Here is a 27,553-nt window from a genome sequence, read left to right on the forward strand (position 1 = left end):
CAGATCCTGCTGTCTTTGCCAACAGCGTAACTCCAACACATGTTCAGTTTCTGTAAAATGCCAAAAGTCCTTTAGATGGAACTTTAGTTGGAAAAATTGCTATAAAAATTATTTCTTTAAAAAGTGAGAACCCTTTGTAACTGCCATAAGGAGATGGCAGAATTATCAGAGAGAACTTTACTCTGGCTTCTACACATAAACAAACTGGAAGTTTAATCTCAGTGCTTTTTTAACTTATTTTATAATTCAATTTTCTGGATGATTTTGATAAAATATTAGTTTAAGCAATGCACTAAAACTTAAATTACAATGTTCTAAATTGTATTCAAATCATGTGTTGCTAATGCTCGAAGTCGTTTTGGTAAAAATATGGCAATTGCAATGCAGGAATGAACAGATGAAAAGTGGGTTGTAAGTGTGGTTGGCGTTCCTGCCGGTAACCAGGAGGACAGATGAATTATCTCCCGAACCGCACAGCAACAGTGCCAGAGACGATCCCCAGAGGATCCAGGTTCTCGGAGCACGTCTCCTCTCCAGGAGACGGGTTTCCAGGAGAAAGTTCTACTTAGATGGCTTTAATATTAGAGTATACTTCCAAAATTCTAACTTCTTCTGTGCTAAATATAGAAAAGTTTTAGCCTGTTTACACTGACTCCACTGTACTTTATTTCTGTTGGCTGGGAGTAGCTATCCCACTGCCACTGGGCACTGGTAAGTCATGTTTTTGCTTCTAAAACTCATGAAGGCATGTTCATCTGGAACTTTTTATTATTAGAGTTGGAGATATTTCTAGTGGGGGGAAAAATGTATATCTGCTTATTTCCCTTCCCCAAAGAGTATAAGCACTGGACAAATAATTGAGAAATGATGTCACCAAGTCGAGACATGCGACTGCTGGTTTTGGAGCTTTCAACGCTAGTGTATTTGCTAGTGTATTTGTATCTCCTTTGCTCGGGTACTCGGAGGCGGTTAAAGGCGAAGCACGGGCCGGGTCCTGGACACCCCCCCCCCCCGCCCACTTAGCTGCGGTTTCCGAAACGAGATGGTGCAGAAGTGAGTATATTGAAACAAAAGGTATGTTCAAACCTCTGCTTAATTAAATATAGCCCTTTGAAATCTCCTGCCCGCTCCTTTGTAGCGTCCTCTCCCTTGCTCCGCCGCTGGATTTTCACTAGCGTTGCTGGGGGGGGACGGGGGACGGGACGGCTGAGCTGGGGCTCAGCGTTTCGCCTTTTCCCTTCGCCAGGCTGCGCCCCCCGCGGCCGGGCCGGGCCGGGCCCCGGCCGCCTCCCGCCTCCCACCTGGAGCCGCCCCGCGCTGCGGGAAGAGGAAGTGGGAGCTCGGGAGAAGCGGAAATTGCAGCAGCAGGAGCAGGAGCCGCCGCCGCCGCCCGGCCGGGAAGCACCCGCGGCAGCGAGGGCAGCGGCGGCCGCAGCAGCCGCCCGGCACCAACGTGAGCGCCGGGGCCGGGGCCGGGGCCTCCCCGCCCCTCACCCTCCCGGGGCGGCGGGGGGGGGCCGGGCCGGGCCGGGCTCCCCGGGCGGCGGCTTTGTTCGGGCCGGGCCGGGGGCGGCGGCGGGGCCGGGCGAGGGGCTCCTCGGCGCCGAGCCGCCCCTGCCGCGGGCCGGGGCCGTCCTCGTCGCAGTAGACGGCGTGAGGTTTCCGTGACTTTTTTTTTTTTTTTTTTTAATCTGTTCGTAAGCGGAGAACTTGGAGGAAGCCGTTAAAAAAAAGAGCCCCGGTGGCGGCCGGGCGCGGCCCCCTGCGGCGCGGCGGGGGGCGGCCGGGGGCCTGCTGCTGCGCCGGGTGTCGCTGTGGGCGCTGGTGCGGGGCGTTTTGCCCCCGGGGGATGTTGCGGGCGGGGCGGCCAGCCGTGACCGTGAATCAGTCGTTACCGGGGGGGGGGGGGAAGGCCCAGCTGGCCAAGCCGGTTCAAAGCGTGTATATTTAGCCTCAGTGGGCATGAACGGGAGGATTTTCTTTTTCCTGCAGAAATTTGGGCATGTGAGTCAGTGAGTCATAAGTAGATCATGTTTCTCTCCCCGTTGTGTTTGGAAAGGGACGGACGGGGAGTAGCAGGGCTGCGCGGCGGCGGCGAGCTGGGGCGTCCGCGCTGCCTCTCCGGCAGAAGTCACCGCGCTCGTCTGAGGACCGTTGCTACGCGGCTTTCCTCCTCTTCGTAATTCAGTTTATAAGAAGCAGGTCTGAGGCACGGAAAAGCATCGATGGTTTTGTGTGTGGTTTAGGGAAGCAGGTGGTCTTCCGACCAGGACTCTGTTTTGTATTTTGGAGGGGTGGGAATCCTCCTTCCTTGAGGATTGTTTTTAAGAGTTTGAGGAGGAAGGAGAGAAATCCAGACTTAACGATCTAGCTATTGGGTTTCTTTAAACGCCCAAGCACAACTGCATGCACAAAACTAAATGAGTGCTGGAACTATGGACTTAGGGGGAGAAGGTTGTATTTCACACAGCTCGAGGGACAGAACATCCACGTGCGAATATGCACGTGGTTCAGCTCTTGTAGTTTAAGAGTTGCGTTTAGGTGGCAAGTGCCGTACGCCCTGCTACCGGCACAGCAGAGAGGTGCGAGCTCTCCCTCCTAAGAGTCACCGTGAGTTTGTGTTTGATTAGGAAGTTAAACCTTGGCCCTCACACTGAGTTTCGTTATTGAGGTGGTTTGTTTCCGCTTTCCAGCGCTTTCGTTCTGGTGACAGGTTTGTTTTTTGTGAATGCGCTTTGGCCAAGGAAAGAGTACGAGACCTGAGACACAGGATAGCATGAGCTAAGGCTTTAGACTGAGGCTATTCAAAGGAAAAGGATAAAGTACCAATGTTTTAAAGGATTTCACAGCAAATATTTAATCTTCTTATTCTTCTGCATATTAAGTAATTTAACAAATGCTGGTTCTTAATTGCGTAGGAATTGCCGTTTGGACATGGGAGACCCCAAGATGTAAAAGGAGATCTATGCGATGTTGTCAGGATGTTGTCTTCTCTGCTCTTATGCCCTCTTTCCAGACCACTCTGTAATTTGCTGCCTTGGTGTTTGATAATTTTTTCATTCCTCTCGTTATTATTACCAGTCCTGGCATTTCTGAAACGCTTCGTAAAACTGGCACATCGGTGTATTCTAGCAGTCTGTAGAACAGGCAGTGTTTTTTCTGCATAAACTTTAGCTATGGATTGTTAGTTGCATGTTTTAAAATCTGAGTTTGTAGAGCGCACGCTACTGTCATAACATGCCTACTTCTATGGAATTCTGTTTTTTATATGTAAATTATGTACAAAGACAGCCTGTGTCCTAAAGAGACTGCAGTTTAATAAGCACATTGTCTCCATGTGCAATAAGCTCAGAGATTCAGAATCTTTAAGTAATTTTATGTTAATTTTCATATTACGTAGCAGAACAACTGCTTGTCCGGTACTGTGCAAATGTTAATAAATGCCACCTGATCCCTGGAGAACTTTTCATCTTTTTGGCCTGGATTTGTATTTAAGGGGGAGTTTTCATTCCATTTTCTGTGTAAATGAAATAGTCCATGGCAATCATCCTTATAATCTGTTCTTAATTAGAAGAACGAAGAAAAGTGTGTAAGAGGTTGGAACCTTCGGCTTCATCCTGAAACATTCAGACAGGGCACTGAGTTTGCATACGTCTTTGACAAAGGAAAAGTGCAGTAACTTGTATACTCTGCTGTTGCATGCAAGTGGACTAGTGCCTCGATTCTGTGTTAATTTTTATGGTTGTTTGTATTTCTTTCATAATCCTGAAACTTATTACACAACAGAAGAAAGATACGCAGATTATACTGCTTAATGAACAATATCGTGCTCGTCGTTACTAACGACTGGGGAAAAAACAAATATTGCTATACTTTAAACGTATGCGTGGGATCTAGAATTAATGGCACTCTCCAAACAGGACGTTGATTATGAGATCTGAATAGAATTCTTTCAAAGTAGTGGTTTGAAGCATGCTTCTAGTGGATGAAGAAAAGAGACAAATACTAATATGGGCAAGAAAAGACTTCCTTGTTCTCTTTGAAGTCATGTCAGTGACTATTCCTAGCTTTTTTGCAATGCCAAAAGGAAACCTAAAGAGTTTTCAAACCAGCTTGAGAAGACAGACAGAGCGACAATGATCAAATATACTTTCACTGCAGATATAGCTTAGTATTTGTCCAGTTAAATAACGTACTGTATTGGAAATTTTGAAGTGTCTCTCCATCAGCCTATGCATACTGTAAAACTTATGTGCTTCTTCTGATGGTGTTCCAGATGTGGAAGGCTACTGCAGGTCACACCATTTCTGTCAGTCAGGATGATGGAGCTGATGACTGGGAGACAGATCCTGATTTTGTGGTACGGCTTTCAAATTTTATCAACTCAGCAGAACTGTGTTACATGACACGTTAAAGAGTAATTGTTCAGGACCGGGTTTATATCTAAGCAAGATAAACCGATGCGAGTATATACCAGGAAGGAGGGGAGATTATGTGCCTGTGAGTGATTAACAAAACTGTCTTGTCTTGCCTGGGAACAGCAGGGTAGTCTGTACCCAAATAGCTGGAGTCAGGAAGCAGCAGCTTTTTGGGACCAGAAGTGTGTTACGTGCTGTCCAGCAATAGAAAGTGCGCAAGGCTCGCAGCCGACCAGAAGTGAATGTAGTAATAGCTAGTCTTAACTTTTCCAGTCTCGCTAACTTGTGAAGGCTTTTGCTGTGAACTCTAAAGGTCTAAGTAGCTAGTACCGTTATCGGGGTATTTAACTCTTTTTATGTGTATCCTTTGCAGAATGATGTGAGTGAGAAAGAACAGCGCTGGGGGGCCAAAACTGTGAAAGGATCCGGCCATCAAGAGCACATCAAGTAAAGCAGCTCTCTTTTAAATTTATTAATAGTCACTATCCCAGGCAACTTTTAATCCGTTCATGCCCTCGGTTATTTGCATCTTCATGATTAAAACAAGAGTCTCCATAGAAGATTATTTGCAACGTTGCCAGTCTTTCATAAATGTCGGCATCTTCACATGTGAAATTAAGATAAGAGCCATGGAGTAAGGACTCTCAAATCTTGCTTTTTAACAGGCAAGATTATTCTTCCTGCCTCTTTGTGTCTGGAAAGTTTCTTTGCTTTGTTTCAGTGTAAGAGCAAATACTGCCAGGGAAAAAGTTTTTGTTAGGTGAGCTGAGCAGCTCCATTTGGTACTTTAAGGGTACGTTTGCTCCTCTAATTCTTAGACTTTGTTTAGAAAGTGTCCTACCAAACTCATAAAAATTCTGGCAAGGTAACAAATTGAGCCGTCTGGCAGAAAGAAGAGTGAATGCATTACAAAGGGCTACGTGAGACAAAAACGATCCGACTTGTGAATCTTGTACTTCTTAGGTAAAGTGTGCAAGACCTGTCTAAACTTTAAGACAGTTTTAAGAAGTCTGTGATTGTGTTCTTCATTTTGGTTACGGCTGTGTATTTCTGGAGCATCTACCCTCGTGGTATATAGCTGAGAATAAATGTCATCAGTGTTGCAAATGGAGAGAGAGAGAGACTGAACTGTGTGGCTTACTTCAGGGATCAATTTTACTCTTTTATTTGGAGTGCAGTGGTGACACCTACTGGCTAAATATGCTTCAGGAAGCTTTAAACTCAGGTGGGAACAGTTTAAGGTACAGATGACCATCTTGGTTTTCCCTTGTATGTAGCCTGCGCTCCTTTAAGTTCAGTCCTTGCAGTTCAGCCCTTGCATATTGCATGGGAACGTTTGGGAAAGAGGAGGTGAATGTCTTCTGTGCTTCCTTATTTTGTGTTACGGTTATGTCCAAAATGCTTAGCTAGAGTCAGAGTCCCGTTGCAATAGAGGGACCGTGTGATAAGGGATGATCCCTGTTCTGAAAAGTTGCAATCTAAATAAAAACCATTGAGAAGAACTTAAATTGAAGTGGGACATGACAGTATGTTTGAGGCGCACACAGATTCTAGGTAACTGATTGTAAGGTCGTTCAAATAGCAAAACGTTCTTCTGTGTTAAACCCAACCCTTTCATTTTTTTCAGACAGTATTTTGCAGCGGAATAAGTTCTGATTCTCAGAATATGCCCTGTATACTACAAGATGGGAAGGCCTTGAAAAATACAAGTTGTCCAGTTTCTAGAATATCTTTTTGCTTTCTATTTTGCATCTTTTTGAAGTTATCTTCTGAAACTACTTTGGTAAAACTTGCTATATAGCTATTTAATTATCTATCTTTAAAGTATTCATCAGCTGAGAGAGAATGTCTTCCAAGAACACCAGAACCTCAAAGAGAAGGAGCTTGAAACGGGACCAAAAGCCTCCCATGGCTATGGAGGGAAATTTGGTGTGGAACAAGATCGCATGGATAAAGTAAGTATGCGTGTTTTCTTGGGATGACAGTATAAGCCTTGCATTGCCTGTGGTCAGGAGGACTACCCATGTGAGTTAGGCTTGTTGAAGCTGAAGAATGTTGTTGTTCCAGCTTTGCCAGGACGGTGGATGTAGAAGCTCAGATCGTGGCATAAGCTTCACACAGCTATGGCTCGTTTTGAGGACAGAAACGTCACCCTTATAGTGATGTATCAAGGTCACTTGTAACCACTACCATCCTAGTCTGGGAGAGAATCAGAATGTTGTGCCCTGTTCCCTAATTGAATCAAGACACTCCTACGCAAAGAACTGAACTAAAGCACTTGAAGTGTCAGGGACAGGTGTTTCAGGTGGCAAATTAGGAGTCTGTGAGTGATGAAGGGAAGTTCTGGGATGTGCAGGGGCATCACACGTTCTTGTTCGGTGCTTGCCCTGTCTTTAGAGGTAGTCTGCTTTGTTAGGTCTTGTGTGTGACGTCTTGACCTTGAGTGAAGATTTAAGTTTCTAAATGTATGTTTCTGAATTAAGAAAGTACTTAAGGCATGAACAGGCCCAGCGTTTTTTTATTTCATATTGTGCCAGCTCTGTTATGCGTACTGAGGTTGCCAAAGAATGAAGGAAAGGGTGTATTTCTCCTTTCATATTAGAAGGTAGCTCTCATCTTAAACAGGAAAGCACGAGCAGTGACAAATAATCCAGGTGTTTTAAAAAAAATTGTACTTTGGTCAGACAGTAATATTTTACATAAGGACTTGATGGCTGTTTAAGTTACACTGTATTAACAAAAGCCATTAGCCATGTGATAGACAAGCATATCAAATTCTGGCTAGTTTCTTGCATATACTCTGTTGAAGTAAGAGCCCAACTGTTTCCTGAATAAGAATGATTTTTAGTTTCTTATTCAATTTGCTTTCTGGATTTCTACTAATTTGTCAACTTCAAATTTTTGCTAGATTCCTGTATTCCGGAGTAAATTGCTGTGTAATTCTCAGTGGGCCTTTGGAGTAGGCTAACCTAACTGGTGACTCTGGGAAAGGAATTGCTGAACAGATTCAGTAGACCTGTTCTGCAGCTGCATAGCCCTCTAGTGTGGGCAATTTCTCTCTTGCCTGTCAGAATTAATTATCAGGAAAAATTTTGGTCATATCCCCTATCCATCCAATATTGGTGATAGGAGCTATTCATTTATTTTTTAACAAATAAAGCTTTCTTACAGATAACTGTAGTTTTAAAACCTAATCATTAAGGTCATCCCTTCAAGGGATGTGACCTGTGACTGTGCTAGTGTTAAGGTCTTGGCGCATCTGAAATAAATGAGAGTTATTGGAGTATTTAAACTTTGATGCTGACCTAAAATGAATAATTATATAATGCCATATACCAAACCTCCAGATCTGATCTAAAATGTAGCAGAATGTTTTTATACTAAGGAATTACAAGCATCTGAAGTACAGGTTTTGAAGAATTTCTAAAAAGAGGTATGTTGGAAAACTTGGTACATTAATGAGACACAGAATGGAACTTTCTCTGTTCTAGTACCACACAAAGAAAGCAGCATGCTTACTCTTACCTACATCAATTCAGTAAAACAAAAGGAAGAGCACATAAAGCCACCTAAAGCTTAGGATTTTTAGAGCTTCGTATCTTCCAGAGGTTTAATAGGGGAAAGGGAAGAAGAAAAGGAGATGGGAGCCTTTTCTGTCACATTTAGTGGTTCTTGTACTACGGAACACCTGCAAAGTGAACAAGAGTCTGAGTAGATCAGTCAGGAAAAAAAGGAGCATTTTATATTGCTTGTAAGTTAAGACATTGTCCTATTATTGACATCCTTGTTCTATTCCCTGACAGTTGCTTCAGCCATTATGTTCAGTAACATTTTGCTTTCGTGGTTGCTGTGCATGTTTCCTCCCAACACCTGTATTAAAAGAATATGTAATACCTTTTTTTTTTTTTTTCCCCTCTCTGAGTTATGATTTCTAGACACCCTGCGTCGTCAAATTAATTGATCCAGCAATTAAGCTTGATCCAGCTGTCTGGTACTGGCACAAGATAAGCAACTTTCCATCCTCAAAGGTTTAAGCAGGGGACAGTTGTTCAGAGGATGCTCTTTGTGCGGCCACACATGCTGGCTTCCCAAAACAAAGGGGTCACATGCTAGGGCCTGCAGTGCCACGCGGCTGATGCTTGTGTTGAGTCAGGTGTTTGCCACAGAATATGGCCTTGCAATCTGGACATGGCTACATGGGTTCTTCTCTTTCTGCCTCTGACAGGAATTATATACATTTAAGCAACAGCCTCAAATATTACATTAAAGTAGAGAATTGCAAGTTGCTCTGACTGGTGTTCACTGTTGGCTCTGGACGAGAAAAACCTTCTTTTTGCTATATTACGTAGCAACCCTCAAGGCTTTAGCATTGATTCCAGTTCTAGGAAGTAGAGAGTATCTCTAAGAGGGTATGTAAGGCCTAGATTAATGAAATACTGGAAAATGTTATCTGTGAGTGTGGTAGGATGTGCTTTCAGGTGTGTAATTCCATATCCTCATGCCAGTGACAGCGTGATGTTGCGGCACCTCAGGTTGCTGTGTTTGGGCTCGTGTTCCAGCAAGAGACTCAAGCAGGAGGTTGCAGGGCAGGGATGCATTTAGCAGGGCAGCTCACTCTTGATGTGGATACCCAGCTTCAAGTTATGATGCCGTCTTGTAAGCAAGGAGAAAGTACAGAGAGTAGACGTGTAACGTCAATTTATGAAGAAGGTCAAGGTGCCTCCCAAAAGCAACGTCAATAGGAAAACCTAGCTGGAGTTGTATTCAGTCACAAACTAGTATCAGTTAGAGCGGATCTGTAACTATGTGCCTAAGTACCAGGCTGTGTATTTTATCTGGAACTAATCTCTATTTTAAATTTTGCATGACACCAACAAGATTCCATCTGTATCTTTCTTGCTTTCGTCTATGTCATTTAATGTATAAATCCAGAGTGTAAAACAGCCTCCATAAAGTACAGTCATTGCTGTCAGGCTCTTTCTTGGCACTCTCCTTGCTTGGGTTGTATTGATAACATGGTGACAGTCTTGTAAAGACATCTCAAGTGAGCGGCAATTTACAAGATAGTTAGCTTCAGCACAAAGAATGGGAATGATGCATATTTGTAAGGATGCTTGTCCTCACGTTACTTGGTGCAGTATTTTGCATTAACTACAGAACTGTATAGAACTGATAACCTGTTTTTGATCTTTCCAATTTCGTTTAGTCAGCTGTTGGACATGAATATCAGTCCAAACTTTCTAAACATTGCTCCCAAGTGGATTCAGTGAAAGGGTTTGGAGGAAAGTTTGGAGTACAAACAGATAGAGTTGACCAGGTAAGCAATTTCTTCTCATTCTGCAGTTCCCATAGTAGTTGTGTTTATCAGATAAGTTTGCACATACAACTGAAAAATTCCAATACCTAAAAATGCTATTGCTGTCTGTTCTTAATGCTGAGTTTGAAGTTTAGCAGTAAACTGTCCTTGACTGTTACGGAGACTAATTTCTGTTTAAAGCAAAACAGAAAAAGTCTCTTCTGGGAAACTAGGGAAAGAAGTCCTGCTTTCCGAAGAGAAGTTAAAATATGTCCTTTAACTAGGCAGTGTTCTTCACTGAGGTTAAAATCGGCATGAATGCTACAGAAAGAAGGACTGGGCTTTTTTGTCCTGTATTGCAACAGGAACTACTGCATGGAAGTGCAGAATTTTTGTTGTACTCAGTTGCTGAACCTGGCAAGAGTACAGTATGTTGCTAGGACAATTTGCTTTGGCAAGGGATGACAAAAACTGAGATTATCATGCAAATGAACACAGCCTGTAGGCCTTAAGTAGGCGTTTATGCTCCAGATCAAGGTCAGAGCAGTAGTGAAGGATCTTTTCCTTCCACTGAAGGGCCAGCAGCTTTTTCTACTGGTGTCTAACTCTTTGTCACGTGCGCGTTCTTCTTTCTCTTCCAGTCAGCTGTTGGGTTTGAATATCAGGGGAAAACGGAGAAGCATGCCTCTCAAAAAGGTGAGGTAATCACATATGTAGATGCATGTTTTTTATAAATGTTAGAATAGGTCTCTGTTCTTACAGTGTTTATAAAGGACCTAGCACAGTGAGGCTTCAATCCAATTTTGTCTGTGAATCATTTGTTGAGGGACTTGGGTAGAAGAAAAGCTGGAAGAATGAATTTCAAGGCAGTTTCCTGAGTTGATGAGGTTTTAATAAAAGGAAACGGCTTGTCATTGAGACTAACTTTTCTTGTAAAAGTGAGATTTAAGGACGTTTTAGAAGGACGGAGAGTTGTTCTTTGCTGCGTTGCACCCTATTGATTTAGGAGGAAACATGGTGAGCTATAGGACTGTCACCCATCTTATTTTCCGTGTTTAAAATTAGACTTAATTTTATGTGCTCAAGATTAGTATTTCAGTTCTGAAATAACAGGATATGATACATGTGTTAAAAGCTTTTTCATTTCATTTTTATTGTGCTTTACTCTCAACGCAGACTACTCAAGTGGTTTTGGTGGAAAATATGGAGTACAGGCTGACAGGGTGGACAAGAGTGCAGTGGGATTTGATTACCAGGGTAAAACTGAGAAACATGAGTCACAGAAGGGTGAGTGGACATACATTGTGATGGGTTTCTGTTCTGATCTGGTAGGCGTTCATGACAGGCAGTGTTGTAAAATGCGCAGTTTTTTAGGCTGTTGCACTCCTAAACCTGCTGAAAACCAATGCTGAATAAAATTTATGTTGCTGAAAACTTTTACTTCTGAAAAAGAAACCTAAAACATAGGTTCTAACCAATTCTAAGGGATGATCAAGTTGCTCTTACCTTGGAAGCAGGGCATACAGGTTTGTCTGGAGTTTTTTGTGAGTTTTTTTGAGAAGTTGTAGTTTGGAATACTGAGATGCCAACAGAGCATTGTTTCTAAGAGAATCAACTGCCAGTAGAATAAAGCATTTATCCGTTAGTAGTATTTAGAGTTAATACTGTGCTGCTAATCAGGTTTCCAGGCCTATCTGGTCAGAATTTGAGCGCTTTATTGAAAAACTTTGACATTTTTGCCATCTGTTTTCTTTTTATCTCAAAGAAATATTTGCGCTCTAGAAATGTTAGGGAGAAGAGGGGGCTGTTTGCTTAAAAGCGTCCAGGCTATTGCTGACACAGCTTTTGAAGTTCACTTTACTATTAGTATCTTAGGAATGTTATCAAGGAATGAAGTTACAGAACTGCTGATACCACCCGGTAGTTGAACTACGTATGATGCCATTTTACTTTCCATCCTAAGAGGGTATAATCTAAAGAATTTATGACTTCGGTATGAGGGACCAAGATTAACAAAGGATGTCAGTGCTTCTTGTAATACGTAATTTAATGTTAGCAGAGAATGGTTAACACAGTTTTCCAGGATAATATTTTGTTGTTGAACAGTTATAAACAAAAATCTTTACTCTTATCTCTAGATTATTCCAAGGGCTTTGGTGGGAAATATGGTGTTGACAAGGACAAAGTGGACAAAAGTGCTGTCGGCTTTGAATATCAAGGCAAAACGGAAAAACATGAATCACAGAAAGGTTTTTATTATCTTATTTAAGAGTACTGGTTCAAATCAATCACCCTTTCAAACCTGGAAAAACATACTTTGTTTTCTTAAATGTGTGTTTGCCCTTTGTTTCCCTTCGATTTTTGTTTCCCTTAAATGAAAAGGAAGGCATTGTAAGCTGTCCCTGACTTTCACAATCTGATTTCCAAGGGACCTTATGTCCCTACAGAAGCAAATGTATAACCGCACAGATCTGTGGTCTTCAGAGACAGTATCAAGACCTTTATTATTTATATATCTGCATTGTGCATATATGTAGATATGCACATATTGTAAGATTTGGCTTTAGACAGAAAATGCATCAGATTCTTCAGGTATCTGAATGTTTTTTGAGTCTGTATGCTGTAATCTACACTGGATTTGAGGTATTTTCCTGCATTGTGATCCTAAAGTTACTGGATGGATGTCCTTCCATTTGCTGAGGTAGTTTAGCAGGGGCATAAAGACTGAAACATATTATTATTAATGGCAGGGCGGCTTATCCAATAACAGATCTGCCATGTTGCTGCTTTTTTCCTAAATACTGTTTACAATCATAAATTACAGTAATGTTTTGTGGAATTTTATGCACGCAGATTATGTGAAAGGATTTGGAGGCAAGTTCGGTGTGCAAACAGACAGACAAGATAAATGTGCGCTCGGCTGGGATCACCAGGAGAAAGTGCAGCTACATGAATCCCAGAAAGGTATTTTAGTTAGAGATTCTTGGCCATTCTATTTAACTTTGGTTGTTTAGACTCTTCTTTTCCTTGTGTGAACCCTCATTCCCCCTTGTATCTTTGGCTACACTCTTACAATGGCTAACATGTATTTCCTTTTTCTTTGTTTGAACTATTACCGTGCATTGGTTGTACCGATGTCTTCAGAGCAGTTTTGACAAATCTGATATTGAATCACTGAAAGTTCTGACTTTTAGTGATAACTGGAGAAGCCTTAAGAGTCTGCGGGTAGCCCTGATTATTTTGTTCTTTTTCAGTTGATTTGTGCAAATCGCAAATTACCAACATTTTTGTAAAACTTTCCGTGAGGATGTTTCCAAATAATCTTCCTTTTGGAGTTTCAATCATGTATAACCCTGTTTCCATGCAGGGGAAATCTAATGTTTAATGCTTGGGGCTGTTCTTTCCCACCACCTATGTGATACCTATTCCCATGAAAGATTGGCAAGCAGAAGATAAGGTTCAAAACAACCATTTTCTTCCTGCCCCCACGTATCCCCACTTTTTTAATTTAAAGAAATTAATCTAAAGCAATTAAAATTGATTCTCAGAATATTTTTCTGTTGGATGTTCCAGTAGGTTTTATTGTGAGAGATTACCTGAAGCCCCGTTTTTGGTGCCCTCATTTTATACTATAGGTGAAAAGGGCTGTTCTAAAGCAGCAGTATTGAATAGTTGTAGCTTTTAGCGAAGAGCTTTTTGTGTAGCAGAATAGCAGCAGGAATATTCCTTGTTCTTTTCAACCATGCTGTATAGGAATATCTGAAGGCTAGTGTCTGTGGACCCTATCTAAACACTTCTTAAGAATTCAGACCCGTATTGTACAAGTATTTAACGTGCTGATGAAGGAAGCTCATTTCACTCGTAATTGCTGATCCTCTTGTATCCTGTTTTGTTTTGGTAAATATTTTTAATGTACGTTTGTGTTCATAATGTTGATAAAATGCAAGTGCAGTATGTATGAAAAATGTTGAGAAGTGGTGTTTTTCTGAGACTTCAGAATGATCTTCCTATTTTTGATACATTGTGTTGACCTCTTCCTAATCTTAAGTGGCAAGTTCTTCTGAATTTACGTTTACAAAAGTGTATTGAAATTTCTTTCACCATCAAGAATTATTGGTAATTCAGAAATGTTGCAAACATTACTTTGAGTGTCTCTGACTAAACTTCTTTATTTTCCTCCCTTCATTTTATTTTATTATATGTGGCTTTTTCAGACTATAAGAGTGGTTTCGGAGGGAAATTTGGTGTACAGAGAGAAAGGCAGGACCAATCTGCTGTGGGGTTTGAATACAAGGAGAAACTAGCCAAGCATGAATCTCAACAAGGCACCGTTTTCACTTGTTTCTTTCTTAACAGTGCAGCCACTTCTCACACAGTCTTAAATAGTTGTCTAAGTAGATTGGTGCTAGTAATGTGCAGACACTTTCTTGCGCTTCTATTCCTACATGATCTAGCAGTGTTCTTCCATTTTATTTTTAAAATCAGTTGCATAAAGGAAGGCTGTATGCAGGAAACAGATATCCAATGTTTAGTTAACAGCTCTACAGCATTATGCATTTAGTTAATAGCTATACCTACAACGCATTACCAGTTTTAAAGTCTTATTGTGAAACTTTGCCTGGATAAACTAGTGGAAAAATATTCAAATAAGGACCATGTGTGTAACCACTAACAAGCAGTAGATTATAGCACGGTCATTTTAAAGCAATTATAGTCTTTAAAACAAGAAACAGGGAATGTTTGTGGTTCTTGGGTGAGCAAATGCTGTTATAATGCTCTCTTTATTCATTGTGAAATAGTTGGGGTACAAACCATGAATTCCTGGTTTTCCGTTATCTTAAAGTGAGAAGTCTGGATCAGGAAAATGTAAGTGTAGTATATTTATTCTGGCTGAAAATACATACAAAGCTGAAGAAAATGAGGTTGTTCATTCTGATAGTTAATATTTTTTTATGCAATAGGGAAACAAATTCAAACTTTCAGAGTGGCACGTGTGCCTTAGCAAAGCCCAGGTGCAAACACTAAAATAGCTGACTAGTTGACCCAAGTGATTTTGGGGCTGAGAGAAAAAGGATTGATTGTAATTGTGTTCCAGGGACAAGTACGAAAGCCTTTCCCTCTACAAAGTCTAAGCTTGTGTTCCTACAGACAGTTCAGCAGCTCGCTGCCACCAGAAAGAGGTGTTTTTCCAGCCACACACTCTTGCTCTCTCCATTGCTTTGGCTCTGGTGCTTGTCAGAAATTTCTCCGAGTAGATTTCCAACTCACTAGAAACAGCAGAAAGCTGATCTTCTTAGGGCATCTTATGTCACTAGTGAATTAAACTGGTTCTGGAGCCTACCAAGTGTTAGAGTCAGCGTTAGGTGAGAGTAAGAGTGTGCAGCCAAGAGATGGTACAGAAAGGCAGGGCCATCCCATTTCTGTGGTGGTGAGTTGTTGCAAGATCATGCTGTCTTGAGGAACTGGCCCTTCTAGTTTGCAGAGCAGGAGTTACTAATCAGCTGGGTATCATGATGAAATCCCTTGGAATGGGAAATTTGTTATATTTCCTGCCATTCATAGAATGTATCAAGCTAAGGAGAAAAGACACCTGTGATCACCGAAGGCTGGATATCACTGCTTTGAGCAAAGCAAAGTGGCTTAGGTTACATGACTACTACAGAGGGCTAAGATTTGGTGCTGTGAAAGGCTGTGTTACAGAAGTGATGCATTAGAAGGGCTCATCTCCTACTCTTTGCTTGAAACCTCGTCAGTCCTCAGCTTAATGTTTATTCAAAGAATGCATGTGGCCTACAATCCCTCTCATCTGCTGGTGTACCTGAAGGCTCTTGCAGTTATGTATCCTTTCTGCCTCAAAAAACAAGTTGCATTTCCTTTGGTGGCTGTCACTGTGTCTTTGCATGCAGCTGAAATGGCTATTTGCATTTGAAATGGCTGTTTACATTTGGCAGAAAGGTGGACAGCAAACTCTCCATTATAACTACTTTATCCTGCTTTTAGATTACTCAAAAGGATTTGGTGGGAAGTATGGTGTACAGAAAGATCGGATGGATAAGGTAAGTAGCTTAAAAGAGCCATGACTTCAGTAGCCTGTAGGGATACAAAATAGCATGGTTAGATTTATAGTATTCATCTCTATTTCTGGATACTTCTCCAGTCTAACAATAAAGTCCTTCTGTGCTTCCCTAAATCTTTTCACAAAAGCAAGGGTGTATGATAGCAGTTTATATACAAATGTATGTATGTGTGCTATGTATGCATAGTTTGGAAAGCTGAAGCATCAGACTGAAAGAACAGCAAAAATTACGCAAAAGAATAAGAAAATCCCTGAATTCCAGGATGTCAGTCATGTCTTTTAACAACCAGCTAGTGCCTTATCTTATACGTTGAGGCCATCGTCTGAGTGGGCTGCTTAAAATAGGTGCCTATTGTCTTCCAGCTTTGCCTACTTTAATTATAAGGAACCTTCTCTTTAAGAGAATTTATTTTACCATCCTACAACAGTAAAAGACAGGACAGCTGGATACTCCCTTTCTACCTCTCCATTTTTTAACTTAAAAAGCTAGAAGATGAAAAGGTGGAAATTTATTTACTGATTATCCCTCTCAGCTCTGTGTAAGTCCATTTACAAGTGAGAAATTAGAAGAGTCAGAAAGTGTGTAGCATTCTTTTTTTTTTCTTTTGTGGCTTCAAGAGTCAAAGACCCGTCATGTTTAAAAAAAAAAAATCTTATTTTGAATACTGTCCTCAAAATACTCCCTTCTGTTTTAACAATCTGTTTATTTAAGAGATCTGGATGCTTTTACCTTGGTAGAAATCCTGCACCACATGGATTAGAAACGAACAGCTACACAATAAATGTTTAGGAGGTTGCCCCATTTTCAGTTCTCATGAGTCATCTATTCATAAACTACATCTTTTTTCAATTAATAGGAGTTTAATGTGTTTAATTCTGTCCACGAAGATTAACTCTAAATAGTTCGACTTACAGAATGAATTACTCCTTTGATTTTGATTATTCGTGATTTTGTTCTGGTGTTGTGAAAAAAGCCATGGGGTGGTATCACAGTAAAATAAGTCACAGATTGATGTTGTCTGAATGTCTTCATGAATCGGTGATGAAAGAGATTGGGGATTTTTTGGTTTTCTTACTGACAGAATGCAGCAACTTTTGAAGATATTGAGAAACCAACACCAGCTTACCAGAAGACCAAGCCAATAGAAGCCGGTAAGCCATTGTCCCAAAATCATTCCTCTGGAGGTGATGTTATGCAAAAGCCCAAGGTATGACTGTTGATGTAAGAGTGAGAAATAAGGATCATCTAAAGGGAGCCTCCGTATTTGCAGGTTCTAGCAACCTCTACTCCTCTTTCCTTCCTCCCTTTAGAGATTTTTTTGCTTGTTTGTTCCCCCACCGCGAGGAACACGTGAGTTGAGGAGGGAAGAGTAAAGAGCAGGAGGTACTGGGGAATAGACTGAATGAGGGAGTAGAGTGGTAAAGACTAAACCATGAAAGAAAGGAAGGAGGAGTGAGGAGCGCTGCAGAGGCTTTTCAGTAAAAGAGGAATGTGGCTCACAAGAAGTTTGGGGTCAGCGCAGCAGGGGTGAGGGAGGAGGAGGGATAGAAGGAATTTCCTGAATGTGCTGTGAGCTCAGACAGCAGAAATTGCAGAAATGTGTTCCATCCTAGTGGGAATGTATACCATAAACTAATTCCAGGCTGCCATTATGCACAACCTTAAACAAAAACACTTGACTTTTTTTTAACGTTACAGTGACTAATAAAACAAGCAGCATCCGAGCTAACTTTGAAAACCTAGCCAAGGAAAAGGAGCAGGAAGACCGAAGGAAGGCAGAAGCTGAAAGAGCACAAAGAATGGCTAGGGAGAGACAAGAACAGGAGGAGGCTCGAAGGAAACTAGAGGTCAGTAAGAGTCAAAGACTGCACAAGTGGGATATCTGGTGTGTTTCAGTGTAATGTTGGGAGAAAAAGAGTATCTTTTCTGAAAGGCTACTTTCTTTCTTTCCAGCTAGTGTCTGTGGGTGTGTTTGTGTGTGTTGGTACCTGTGCTTTATCTGCTTGCAAAGCCAACCTTCTCTCAACAGGCACCATATGCATTCAGACATCAGATAGTGGTGACAGACTAACACGTAATAGTTTATGATTTTTGAATTTATCCTGTTCCAAAATAAGTATGCTAATCCTGAGTGCTAATCTAGGCCGTCTGACCTTGTCCTACTTTAGCCTTGTTGTACTTCTTCCTTTTGGTAATATCAAATTCCCTTGGGCATGAAGGAATTCATAAGGTGAGAGACATGTGGTCCCCTAAAGGCTCCATGCAAATGTTTGTCCAAGGAGTTTAATAATACGGTGATAGTTGATGATGCTGTTTTCTTTGGAATCAATATTGTGGATGATGGAGGTGGTATCACCCACTGATATAGCACAACCCGTGAGATGAAGGGAAATAGTCTTCCAGAGATTAATGCAATCCTAGTTCGGAAATTAAGAAATTTGACATTTAGCATTGTCGTGCTTAAAAGCTGTATGGTTTCTTGTTATTCATGAGCAGAATTATGTCAGAAACTGCATCCTACATGCTTTGTAGAATTTGTGTTTTTGGTGAAACTCTACTGCTGAGATGGAATGATCAATATCTTAATAGTAACTTGTCCTTCACGTCCGGTTCATTCACTTTGTTGCACAGTGCCTGAGGTACCTTATTGCTTTAGCATCAGTCATACTAAGGACCTGCTATTTGCAGGCCCGTAACATTTCACCCAAGCTGCTTTTCCAGAGCCTGTATGGCAGTTTTCCCTGTGGTCTCATGCTGTTATTCTGGTCTCATGGCTTTACCCTTGCAAACCCTGATATTGCTCTGACAGGTTCTCCTGCGAAGTGACTGCCACTGGTGTGAGAATTGACCCTTTTCCCCTCCCTCCTTCACCCTTTGTTTTGCAGATACTGTTTTATACTAGAGAAGACCACACGTAGCGCACAGTAACAGATAATAGTCCTTAACATGCTTGATAAATACTATCCAGTAATCCATGCACAGGGACTTAGGAGCCAACCAGTACGCAACACTGATGTCTAGCTAGCATGCTCCCACCAGTGCGAATGGTGTCACAAGCAGGGACAGCCAGTAGGGAGTTTGAGCAGATCCCGATGAAAAGTATGTAGTACTCTGGGAGAAGCAGGTCAAAAACTGTCATTGTCATCACCTTCATTGTTGCCACCTGCTACACTGGAGAGAGTCCCCAGAGTGGCATGCTTGTCTGGGACCTAAGTCACTGCTCTTCCTGGCTGACTACTTAGGAGTTTTCCCATTTCCCGCTGTGTCTCTGTCTCTCTCCTCTTTTGTTTTTATTTTTCCCCAAAAGTAACTTTCATCATTAGGGTCAGTGTATGCTGTCAGCTGTGGACTCTGCTAATAAATCTTGCGCGTAAACTTGTCTCAACATCCTCTCTGCAACAGCTTGAATCCAGGAAAGACTGTTAGCTGGTTTCTCAGATTCGTTCAGTCCTTTTCCTAACACAACTGGTTTCTCAGGTATGGCGGCTACTTACCTTATGTAGACTGCTGCTGCTATGGGATGCCTGAGCGTGCTCCTCTTTTGCCTTTTGGTTTCAAGATGCACAGTGTGAGCATATGTTCACCACGTACACACGTCATAAGATGAATGGGAATTCATCTTTGTGTACCACTGAATTCTAATTCTACCTTTCATCCATGTGTACCCTGTGGATCTTTCAAACCTTCCTCCAACCACCATTCAGGTTTCTTTACTGTCCTGGAGAAAAACATGTTAGTCCATTAACATGACATCTCCCACTTTCTTAAACATGGGACAGGAAGAGATAGGGAGCTGAAGTTCAGAGTTCAGTCTTTTCTGTTTGATAAGATCAGTAAGCCTGCTCCAGGCTGCCACTCTGAGCTTGGGCTGCTCAGTGTCATTCTCAGCATTGGCACTAGCCTCTGGCACTAAGCTAGCAGGAGGGCAGTTAAACTTTGCCTAAGGAGATCCACTTGGTTCCCCTCAGAGCAGTAAAGCTGAGATGCATCCAGTCCGTACAGTTGCCCAGAGAACTCTTCAGATGAGTGAAGTTTATGCCTTGGCCCTTGCTCAAAGCCACAGCAAAGTGCTATCAGCGTGTATCACCACCTTCTTCTGGAGCAGCTGTTCAGCTGGTAGCCCCTCAGTTCCTCTAGCCATTGCTAGCTGTCCTCACTGCTGAACTATTACCCAACGTTCCCAGCATGTTGCCATGTGTTTAAGCTTATGCATCACCAATATCTAGGTCTAGCACCTGATTGGGTCCCTTACAAGCTGATTCTTCACTCCTCATCCTCCCCAGCCCTTGTCCTTGCCCCCAGCACTGCCACTCTAGGAGTGATGTAGTCCCTCAGCTCTGAGGTCAGTTCTGCTCTTTAAAGTACAGCTTCCCTCTTCCATCAAGAGATCTCCCTTTTCCTGACATTTCTGTTCCTGTATGCAGTTATTAAGTCTGGAGAGCATTATGACTTAACGACTTACAGAGTTGTTATTCATATAGTAGGAGGAATTATTTCAGTGGGTACTTTCAGAGTTTTTCAAATGACAAAGAACCATGATACAGTTTGATGGACGTCACAAGCGTTCTTTGTTAGTAAGGCAGTTCTGCAGCCAGGAGCACCTCTCAAGGTGACGCTTGCCGTAAGTGGTAGGTGTGGAGAGAACAGGACTCTCTGAAGTTTGCACGTGTCAGTCCTGCAGCTCTGCTAGGTGTGCTGTGTTATGCTCCTCAGTGAGAAGTGGGAAATCTACTCTAGTGGTCATGTGAGGATTTTTTACATGTTGCATAACTGACAGGAGTACTGATGTTTTTTTCTTGAGAGGTTTGCGTGCAGGCTTGGTCTTGGGTACAGTCCTGTTATTGGTCAAATGGACTGGTGCATGCGTTTATCCAGGTACCTCTGTTATCCAAGTACCTCTGTTGCCAGAAGTTTTGGTTAGGGCAAGGCGGAACAACGTCCTGTAGGTTCTCATTGTCTCTGTGGGCCTAAGCATTTTGGTATCAGGCCTTCTTTGTCTCTCAGTGACTTCTTCAGTTCTCTCTGTCTGACCTCTGTAATAATTTGTCTGTCTCATTCATCTCAGTCTCGAAATAATATAGGTCATGCTATGGATGCTGAATGACTCTCCATTAGAGTACTCTTCCTCCTCCCTAGTTGGAGCCAGTGAGGAGGATCTTGGCAAATTAGTTAAGGTTTCTGCTCGGGATTCCCGTTGGTCTATCTCCCCTTCCGTTTCATCAGTTCATGGTCTCGCCTGAGTGAGGGAAAAAATTCAGCTTCTTCCTTAGCTCTCTTGCCATTCATTTTGAATGGTCATATGCTCATAAATAAGATCTGTGGGGAGTGGTGTGTTTGGTTTTTGTCACCCCTTTCAACTTTTCCATTGAGGTTTCCTTCTGCTGAGAAATCAGTTTTCCAAAAGGGTTTAAATGTAGTAACACAGATTTTTGCGAGTCACTGAACTGTTGTCTTTTTTTCCCTTCTCTCTCTAAAATGACTTTCTTTACCATTATTTTTGCTGTAAGTGTGGGATAAATTCAAGCCCTTATGCTTGATTTTTCTTGTACTTCATCAAAGAATCCGTTGCCTGGACACATTTGAAGTTTTTTTCCAAAGCCGGTATTTAAATTTCACCCTAACCAGATGATCAATGCTTTTCCAGACTGAACATCTCCAAGGTTAATTGTATGATTCTCTGGACACTGAGGGAGGGAGGACGGGATTAAGGGGAAACTGAAGTGGCACTGGGTGTGCCCGTTACATACATCTTTCATGATCAATTTGTGAGCAAGTGCACCATCCACAGATACTGTAAAGGAGGTGGCGGGGGAACTGTGGCCGTAAGAGGACTTTATCTCTTTAAGAGAACTTCCGTGCACAGACAGAAGGATCTCTCACTTTAAGAAAGTACGTGGGCATATGTACTCCCACAATGGGAATGTACATATGGACTACATTCCTTCAAGAATCATGTTTACTGGTAATCCTTTTTCTTTTTTGCCTTTCACATATGTCACATAGTCAAATGGTGTTCAGGGAGCAGTTCTTTAACTGCTGTTTTGAATCAGCCAGTGCCTCATGATTTTTAGCTAGCCTCTGCTACCTTAGAGAACAACTCAAGATGCTGTTTCATGTGGAGCATTTTACTGTGGAAGAAACCCAGCTCTGATGTTGCCTGAGGGAGACCATGCGTTTTGAGTGTTTTATGACAATCATACCGTGGCTATCTTAAATGTTAAACTGTAGTCTGGATTGCAGAGACACATTTCACAGGACAAAGAATTCAAACTGTTTCAGCGTTTGAAATTGTTAACAGATTGATACCGATATCAATTTGTCTCCAACTCTAGATTTGAGTTCTAGTAAATGCTTTGCCAGTGCTTTTTTGTCTGTAGCACAACAGTTAAAAGTGGGAAGGGCTGTTGCATGAGGACAGATTTTCCAGAAAGCTCAATACCAAACTTTGAATTCGTCTTCAAAGATGGCTTTGTTCTCAAGACACTTTTTCTTTCGTTGCTTGATGTATTTGGTTCTGAGCTGTGACAAATAATGGAAAGGGAAAATTCTTTGTGATAGATTCCTATTGCTTTGTCTCTGGACTGTGATTTCTCCTGGGGATCCTTTGGGGAGTTGAGGCTTGATGCGCTTAAACAACTGCAGTGCGCAGTCTCCTACTCCTCACCATTTCCTCTTTTTTTTGTATCATAAAGAAGAAAGCTTGGCCATGGATCCACAGATTTCTTCCTCTCTGAGAGAGGCAAAATTAAATAACTAGTTAACAGTACTGAATTCTAAGTCATGCAAGGAATGCAGAGTTTCTTGGGCTACAGTCTCCAGCTTCCTAGTGAAGTTACAACTTGGTAGTGGTGGATTTGCCCTCTGATTCAGGGGTGAAATGTCACAGTGCGAAATACTTGAGTGCCAGAAGGCTTGATTCAGATTCATGCTCTTTGTATAGCAGAATACAATAGCGTTGCTGCTTTTATTTTTACCACGTGGAATTCTTCTGGACACTTGAACCTCTCGTTGTCGGTATACAGAGGATTTAATTTTGTCCTACCTTTCGCCTTGTCAGATGCTCTGCAGACCTACAAAAGCTTACAGGATTGTTTCTCATCGAAAATGATGCATCAGTGCCACGATTGCATGGAGGCATTAGGTTCTCTAAGCTTATGCTAAACAGGAACACGAGGCCCGGTCAGAATATACTGAATGCAGAAACCCTGCTGCTTCTGTGGAAACGTGCCAAAGAACATTGGGTACTCTGTTTTTAAACAAACACATGTATCCATACATACTGTGTGTTTTTTATTTCTTCCTTTTTCTCTTCTGCTTTGCTGTATCACTGAAGCTTTACTGTTACAGCCAGTCCAAACCTTCAGGCAGGCATAGTGATGCAGTCAGTCCAGTCTTGTTTTTCTGTTCCCTGTTTGATTCAGTTTATTTCAGGATATTTTGTTTATCTCTGGCAATTCTTGGAGGCTTGTTTCTTGTTCAGTGTCATGAGATCAAATAGTGTCGAAGTCAGGCTAATTGAAGCTTGTATTTCTCTTTGATTAAGGAACAAGCTAAAGCCAAAAAACAAACTCCACCACCATCTCCTACGACACAGCCAGCTGAACAGAAGGCACCCTCAAGCCCGGTCTATGAGGTTTGTTAGAAACGCTTCCAGTAACTAGTTTTTGATCCTAAGTATAGGAATCTTTTTATAAAATCCTGACAAACTTCATCTATATTGTTGCAGGATGCAGCTTCCTGTGAAGCAGAGTCTACCTACAAGAATTCCAGTGCAACGTACTCAGCTGCGCATGAGCCAGAATCTGGCTACAAAGCTGCAGAATCAGACTACCAAGAGGCAGTGAGTCAGCGAGAGCCGGAATATGAGCCAGAGACAGTCTATGAAGTGGCAGGGGCAGGAGACCATTATCAAGCAGGTAGAGTGTTCATTTCTCATGCGAAACCCTTCAGTATAGATAAAGTTTTACTTCCTTGGGAAATGACTTAAAGAATATGTGTGCTGATATCTCACTGACCTGGTTTTCTAAAGTCTGAGTCTAATTAGACTTTTTAGGTCAGCAAATTTTAATTAGAAAACTAAGACATGTTGAGAGCAACAAGGTTGAAATTATTTAACTTACGTGGGATGATGTTGGAATAGTTACGATGCTCTCTCGTGTATTAATTCGTACACAAATTTAGGAATAACCATTTCTACCCTGTGTAATGCAATTCAAGTTCAGAAAAAAACTTAGGAGTGGACTTTAAATGTGTGTTGAGCCAATGCTGCCCTACCAAGTAAAAAGTTAGAACAACAGTTCTTTGGTTTCGAAATTCGACATGTTCAGCGCTTATGAGGGAATGCGGTAAGAAAGTCGGAAATTAATAGTGTCACTGAAAGAATACAGTTGTCTTGAATTTTCTGTTTTTCTCACCTCTTCTGGTTACTAAATGAGGTGTGAAGAATGAAACTGTTTGTTCTGGTACAAAAACCTGGAAATTCTAAACAGTCCCCTTCCCCCCTCACACACATGCACACTTAACAAATTGTAGTAGTCTCCTACACGCTGACCTTGGGCTCAGTTGCTGTTCTGTCACGTTTTACAAAAGTTTTTCTGAAATGAAGCTAATTGTTTTTATTTTCTGTTGTGTTAAATACCTACTTATGAAGGCGTCCTTTCAGGATTTAGTTGTACAGGTGATTTTTAGAAGAGATCTATATCAGAAGGTATGTCAGCACTGCTAAAAATGTGCATAGTTTGTTCCCTGCTTCATTTGTGGGTTAGCCATAGAATTAAATAATGAAGTCTTGCTATAGTATAAGAACTCTGGCTGTATCGGTAGCGTGCCTTACCTTTTAATTTGTTTCTCTTCTAACTCTTCTTAGAAGAAAATGCTTATGATGAGTATGAAAATGAACTTGGAATTACAGCCATAGCCCTTTATGATTATCAGGCTGGTAAGCAAAGCTCTTGTTCTTTTACTTATCTTTTGAAAACTTTTTTTCTGTGAAGGTAACAGGCTGGATTTTCTGTTTCCTTCCGTCTTGTAGCTTCTTGTAGTAATGTATGAAATGAAGATACGAACGTGGTTAGCGATTAGCAGTCGTATTGAGGCACTTTTGAAAACCGCTATCCACTGTTTCTAGAAATTATGGAGGTTTCCAAAATCTCCATTAACCAAGTGTTAACACTGTTGTAAATCCTTAGCGAAAGCAGTCAATTAATATCTTGACTGGTTAACCCTGAGGAGAATTAAAGGAAGTGGTTCTCTATGTGTTAGATAGCAATTGCTGTCCTAAGTTAGCAATGCAGCCAACGTGCAGTAGCTAAGAACTGACTACCTCCTCGCTTCTGAGAGTGAGGAGGATGCCATTGTTACCGATTGTCATTGCCCAGCACCCTGTTTCAAACAGCCGTGATGCGAGAGGGGAGAGTGATAGCTGTGTGTGTGTTATTTTTAGCAGCGGTAGGTTGATAGATGAGATTGTGGACTGCTGCTGTACGAATTCTGAGCTAACGGCCTCTTCCGCTCTCTCTCCAGCCGGTGATGACGAGATTTCCTTTGATCCAGATGACATCATCACAAACATAGAAATGATTGATGATGGCTGGTGGAGGGGTGTCTGCAAAGGCCGATACGGGTTGTTCCCAGCGAATTATGTGGAGCTGAGACAGTAGAGATGATTATCTACTGGATATGCCTTAATTCCCCAGTCAATAAATCTGACTTAATACACTACAAATCATGATGCTTTTCTGAGGATGGAGGGGTATATACATATTGCTTTTATATTTAATACTTTGCTGATGCTTTTTAAAATGTTTATGCCACAGAAGTTGCTAATATATTGTAATGATTATGTTCTTCACGAAGGCTCTTAAAATGATTTTCATGCATTTTGAAACATTTCTTCTCTGCCAAAATAGCGATTGTCGTAAAAAGCCTTTTCAAGGGCAGTTAGCTGTCTGTCTTAATATTGCATGTTTTACTCATAAGTGAGCAGATTTACCTAGTGTTTAAGTCCAGTTAGTCTTCCACTAAATGTTATCAGCTAAGAAAATCATGGCTATGCAGATTATTTGCATTTCCACCAAGTGGGGGTGGGGAGGACTGGGGAGGGGCATAATTTTTTCTTTTCTTTTCCAGATAGTGCGTGAAAAGGAGAAGAGAATGCTTGGAAGTTGCAGCTAATGGCAGTTAATCAAGTACTGGCCAATATTTAGGGAATAATAATGTTACGAAGGAAACGGTCTGGTTACTTTTTCCTTCTCTTTTAAAGTGAGGTTTCTTGGCTCTTGCATGGATTTTCCTGATCTTGCTCCTCCTCTTCATGTTATCCGGAGGAGGGCTGCAGACACTCAAGCACTGATTGTCCCTAATCTCTTCTCTGTCTGTCTGTCTGTTTTATCCTCCCCTCTCCTCTATCCCAGGGAAGCTTTAAAAAGTTGCTATACAAGCGCTGAGTCACCCAGAGAGATTCCTACTTGTTCAAAGGGAAACTGACATCCAAACCTGTGCGACTACCTACAGAAATAGTCTCATGGCTTTAAAATGGGAAAAAAGGCAGCATGGAATTGCCATTGCATTCTGTGTACAGTACATCTTTTGTTCATACAATGAAACAGGCAGGCCTGCTGTGCAGTAGTAACATTTTATATAACCATATTTAAGTCAAGGAACATTATACAAATAGTTTGATTTAAAACAATTATAGATAATCTTCATTATTAAGCCACACCGAGATACTATACTTTTTTGTACGTTCAGCAGAAACTGCTGGTAACGTTCTACTAAACAATGGAATTAATTCTGTTCTTTGCCAAAATTAAAACTGAAATTCTTGTCATTCTAAAAAGCTGACTTCACTGCAGATTTAGGGTCCCTACCAAAGATAGTAAGTTGCATCTAATAGTGCACATGTTAAATGTATGTACTGTCTGTTTCCACCTTCTGATCAAAACGGGAATGGCAGAATTGGTATAGTAGCTAAGAAAGAATGCAAAGACTTTTATAGACTGTAAATTTGGACCAATAGAATATAGAAGAACTTGTATAAAATGGTAAAATGTATACTGTGTCTAGGAAGAAGGCATCATGTTGAAACCAATTCTTGGATGGTTGGGACAATCCTTAATGAATGTCATATGTATGTCATGATTATATATATATTTTTTCTTTCCCATGGTCTCATTTCTGTGTTGTATTTGCATTACTAGGGTTGGGTTTTATATGCAGTTTATTTTATCTGATTTTGCATAGACACCTCATAGGGGATATGGTTTTTGTAAATTAAATATCAATAAACTTTTTGAACCATTTGCATGGGATATTTTTGTATTTTTAAATTACTTTGTCAAACTGCCACAGATTGTTCATCTAATTAATCACTTTTGTCTAAAGCTGCATATGGGACTGGCTTGCATACTGCAAATAATATTTCTTGCAGAGGACTGGCTGCATGATGCTTGGTACAGTCATGAAGGGCACTTAAAGTTCTTTAACAGCTACCACCTTCTAGGTTGCCACTGCCTTTCAAATACTTCTCTTCCTCGGAAAGCCACTAGCTTTGTCTTTTGCTCCTATTCCTGTGTGAAAATACTTAGATCAAAATTGGACTTTGGGTAAATTTAAAGGAGAGCACTATTTTTTTAAGCGTGTCATTGTCATGATCTATTTTGTCTTTTGTTTTATGTGCCTATCGCTTCTCCCAAAAATACTTGGTGACCTACGGTTTTGCTGAGAAAGATTGCTGCTGGCTGTTGGGAGTGCTGCTGGCTCCA

At 41.4% G+C, this 27,553-nt stretch overlaps 1 protein-coding gene across 6 annotated transcripts; it reads left to right on the forward strand.

Annotated features, from left to right (window-relative positions):
• The first annotated feature begins 895 nt into the window (after window positions 1-895).
• Window positions 896-27,091, forward strand: CTTN (cortactin). 6 transcript variants are annotated; one of them, XR_011141434.1, is made up of 18 exons: window positions 1,325-1,453; window positions 4,277-4,360; window positions 4,792-4,865; window positions 6,244-6,373; window positions 9,625-9,735; window positions 10,356-10,410; window positions 10,891-11,001; window positions 11,853-11,963; window positions 12,568-12,678; window positions 13,929-14,039; window positions 15,715-15,770; window positions 16,873-16,942; window positions 17,490-17,638; window positions 23,335-23,424; window positions 23,518-23,707; window positions 24,658-24,729; window positions 25,314-25,542; window positions 25,920-27,091. XR_011141434.1 is itself a non-coding variant. In XM_068945425.1 (17 exons), exons 2-17 carry the CDS (start codon window positions 4,277-4,279, stop codon window positions 25,448-25,450), a joined length of 1,662 nt encoding a protein of 553 aa, XP_068801526.1. In that variant the 5' UTR covers window positions 1,245-1,453; the 3' UTR covers window positions 25,451-27,091. The 6 variants fall into 6 exon arrangements, 3 of the variants coding, with proteins under 3 accessions (XP_068801528.1, XP_068801527.1, XP_068801526.1); XR_011141436.1 differs by lacking the exons at window positions 1,325-1,453; window positions 13,929-14,039 and adding an exon at window positions 921-1,074; XR_011141435.1 differs by lacking the exon at window positions 13,929-14,039 and having other exon boundaries at window positions 1,193-1,453.
• The last annotated feature ends 462 nt before the right edge of the window (window positions 27,092-27,553 follow it).

Source organism: Struthio camelus, chromosome 5 (assembly GCF_040807025.1).
Source record: "Struthio camelus isolate bStrCam1 chromosome 5, bStrCam1.hap1, whole genome shotgun sequence".
Taxonomy (NCBI): domain Eukaryota; kingdom Metazoa; phylum Chordata; class Aves; order Struthioniformes; family Struthionidae; genus Struthio; species Struthio camelus.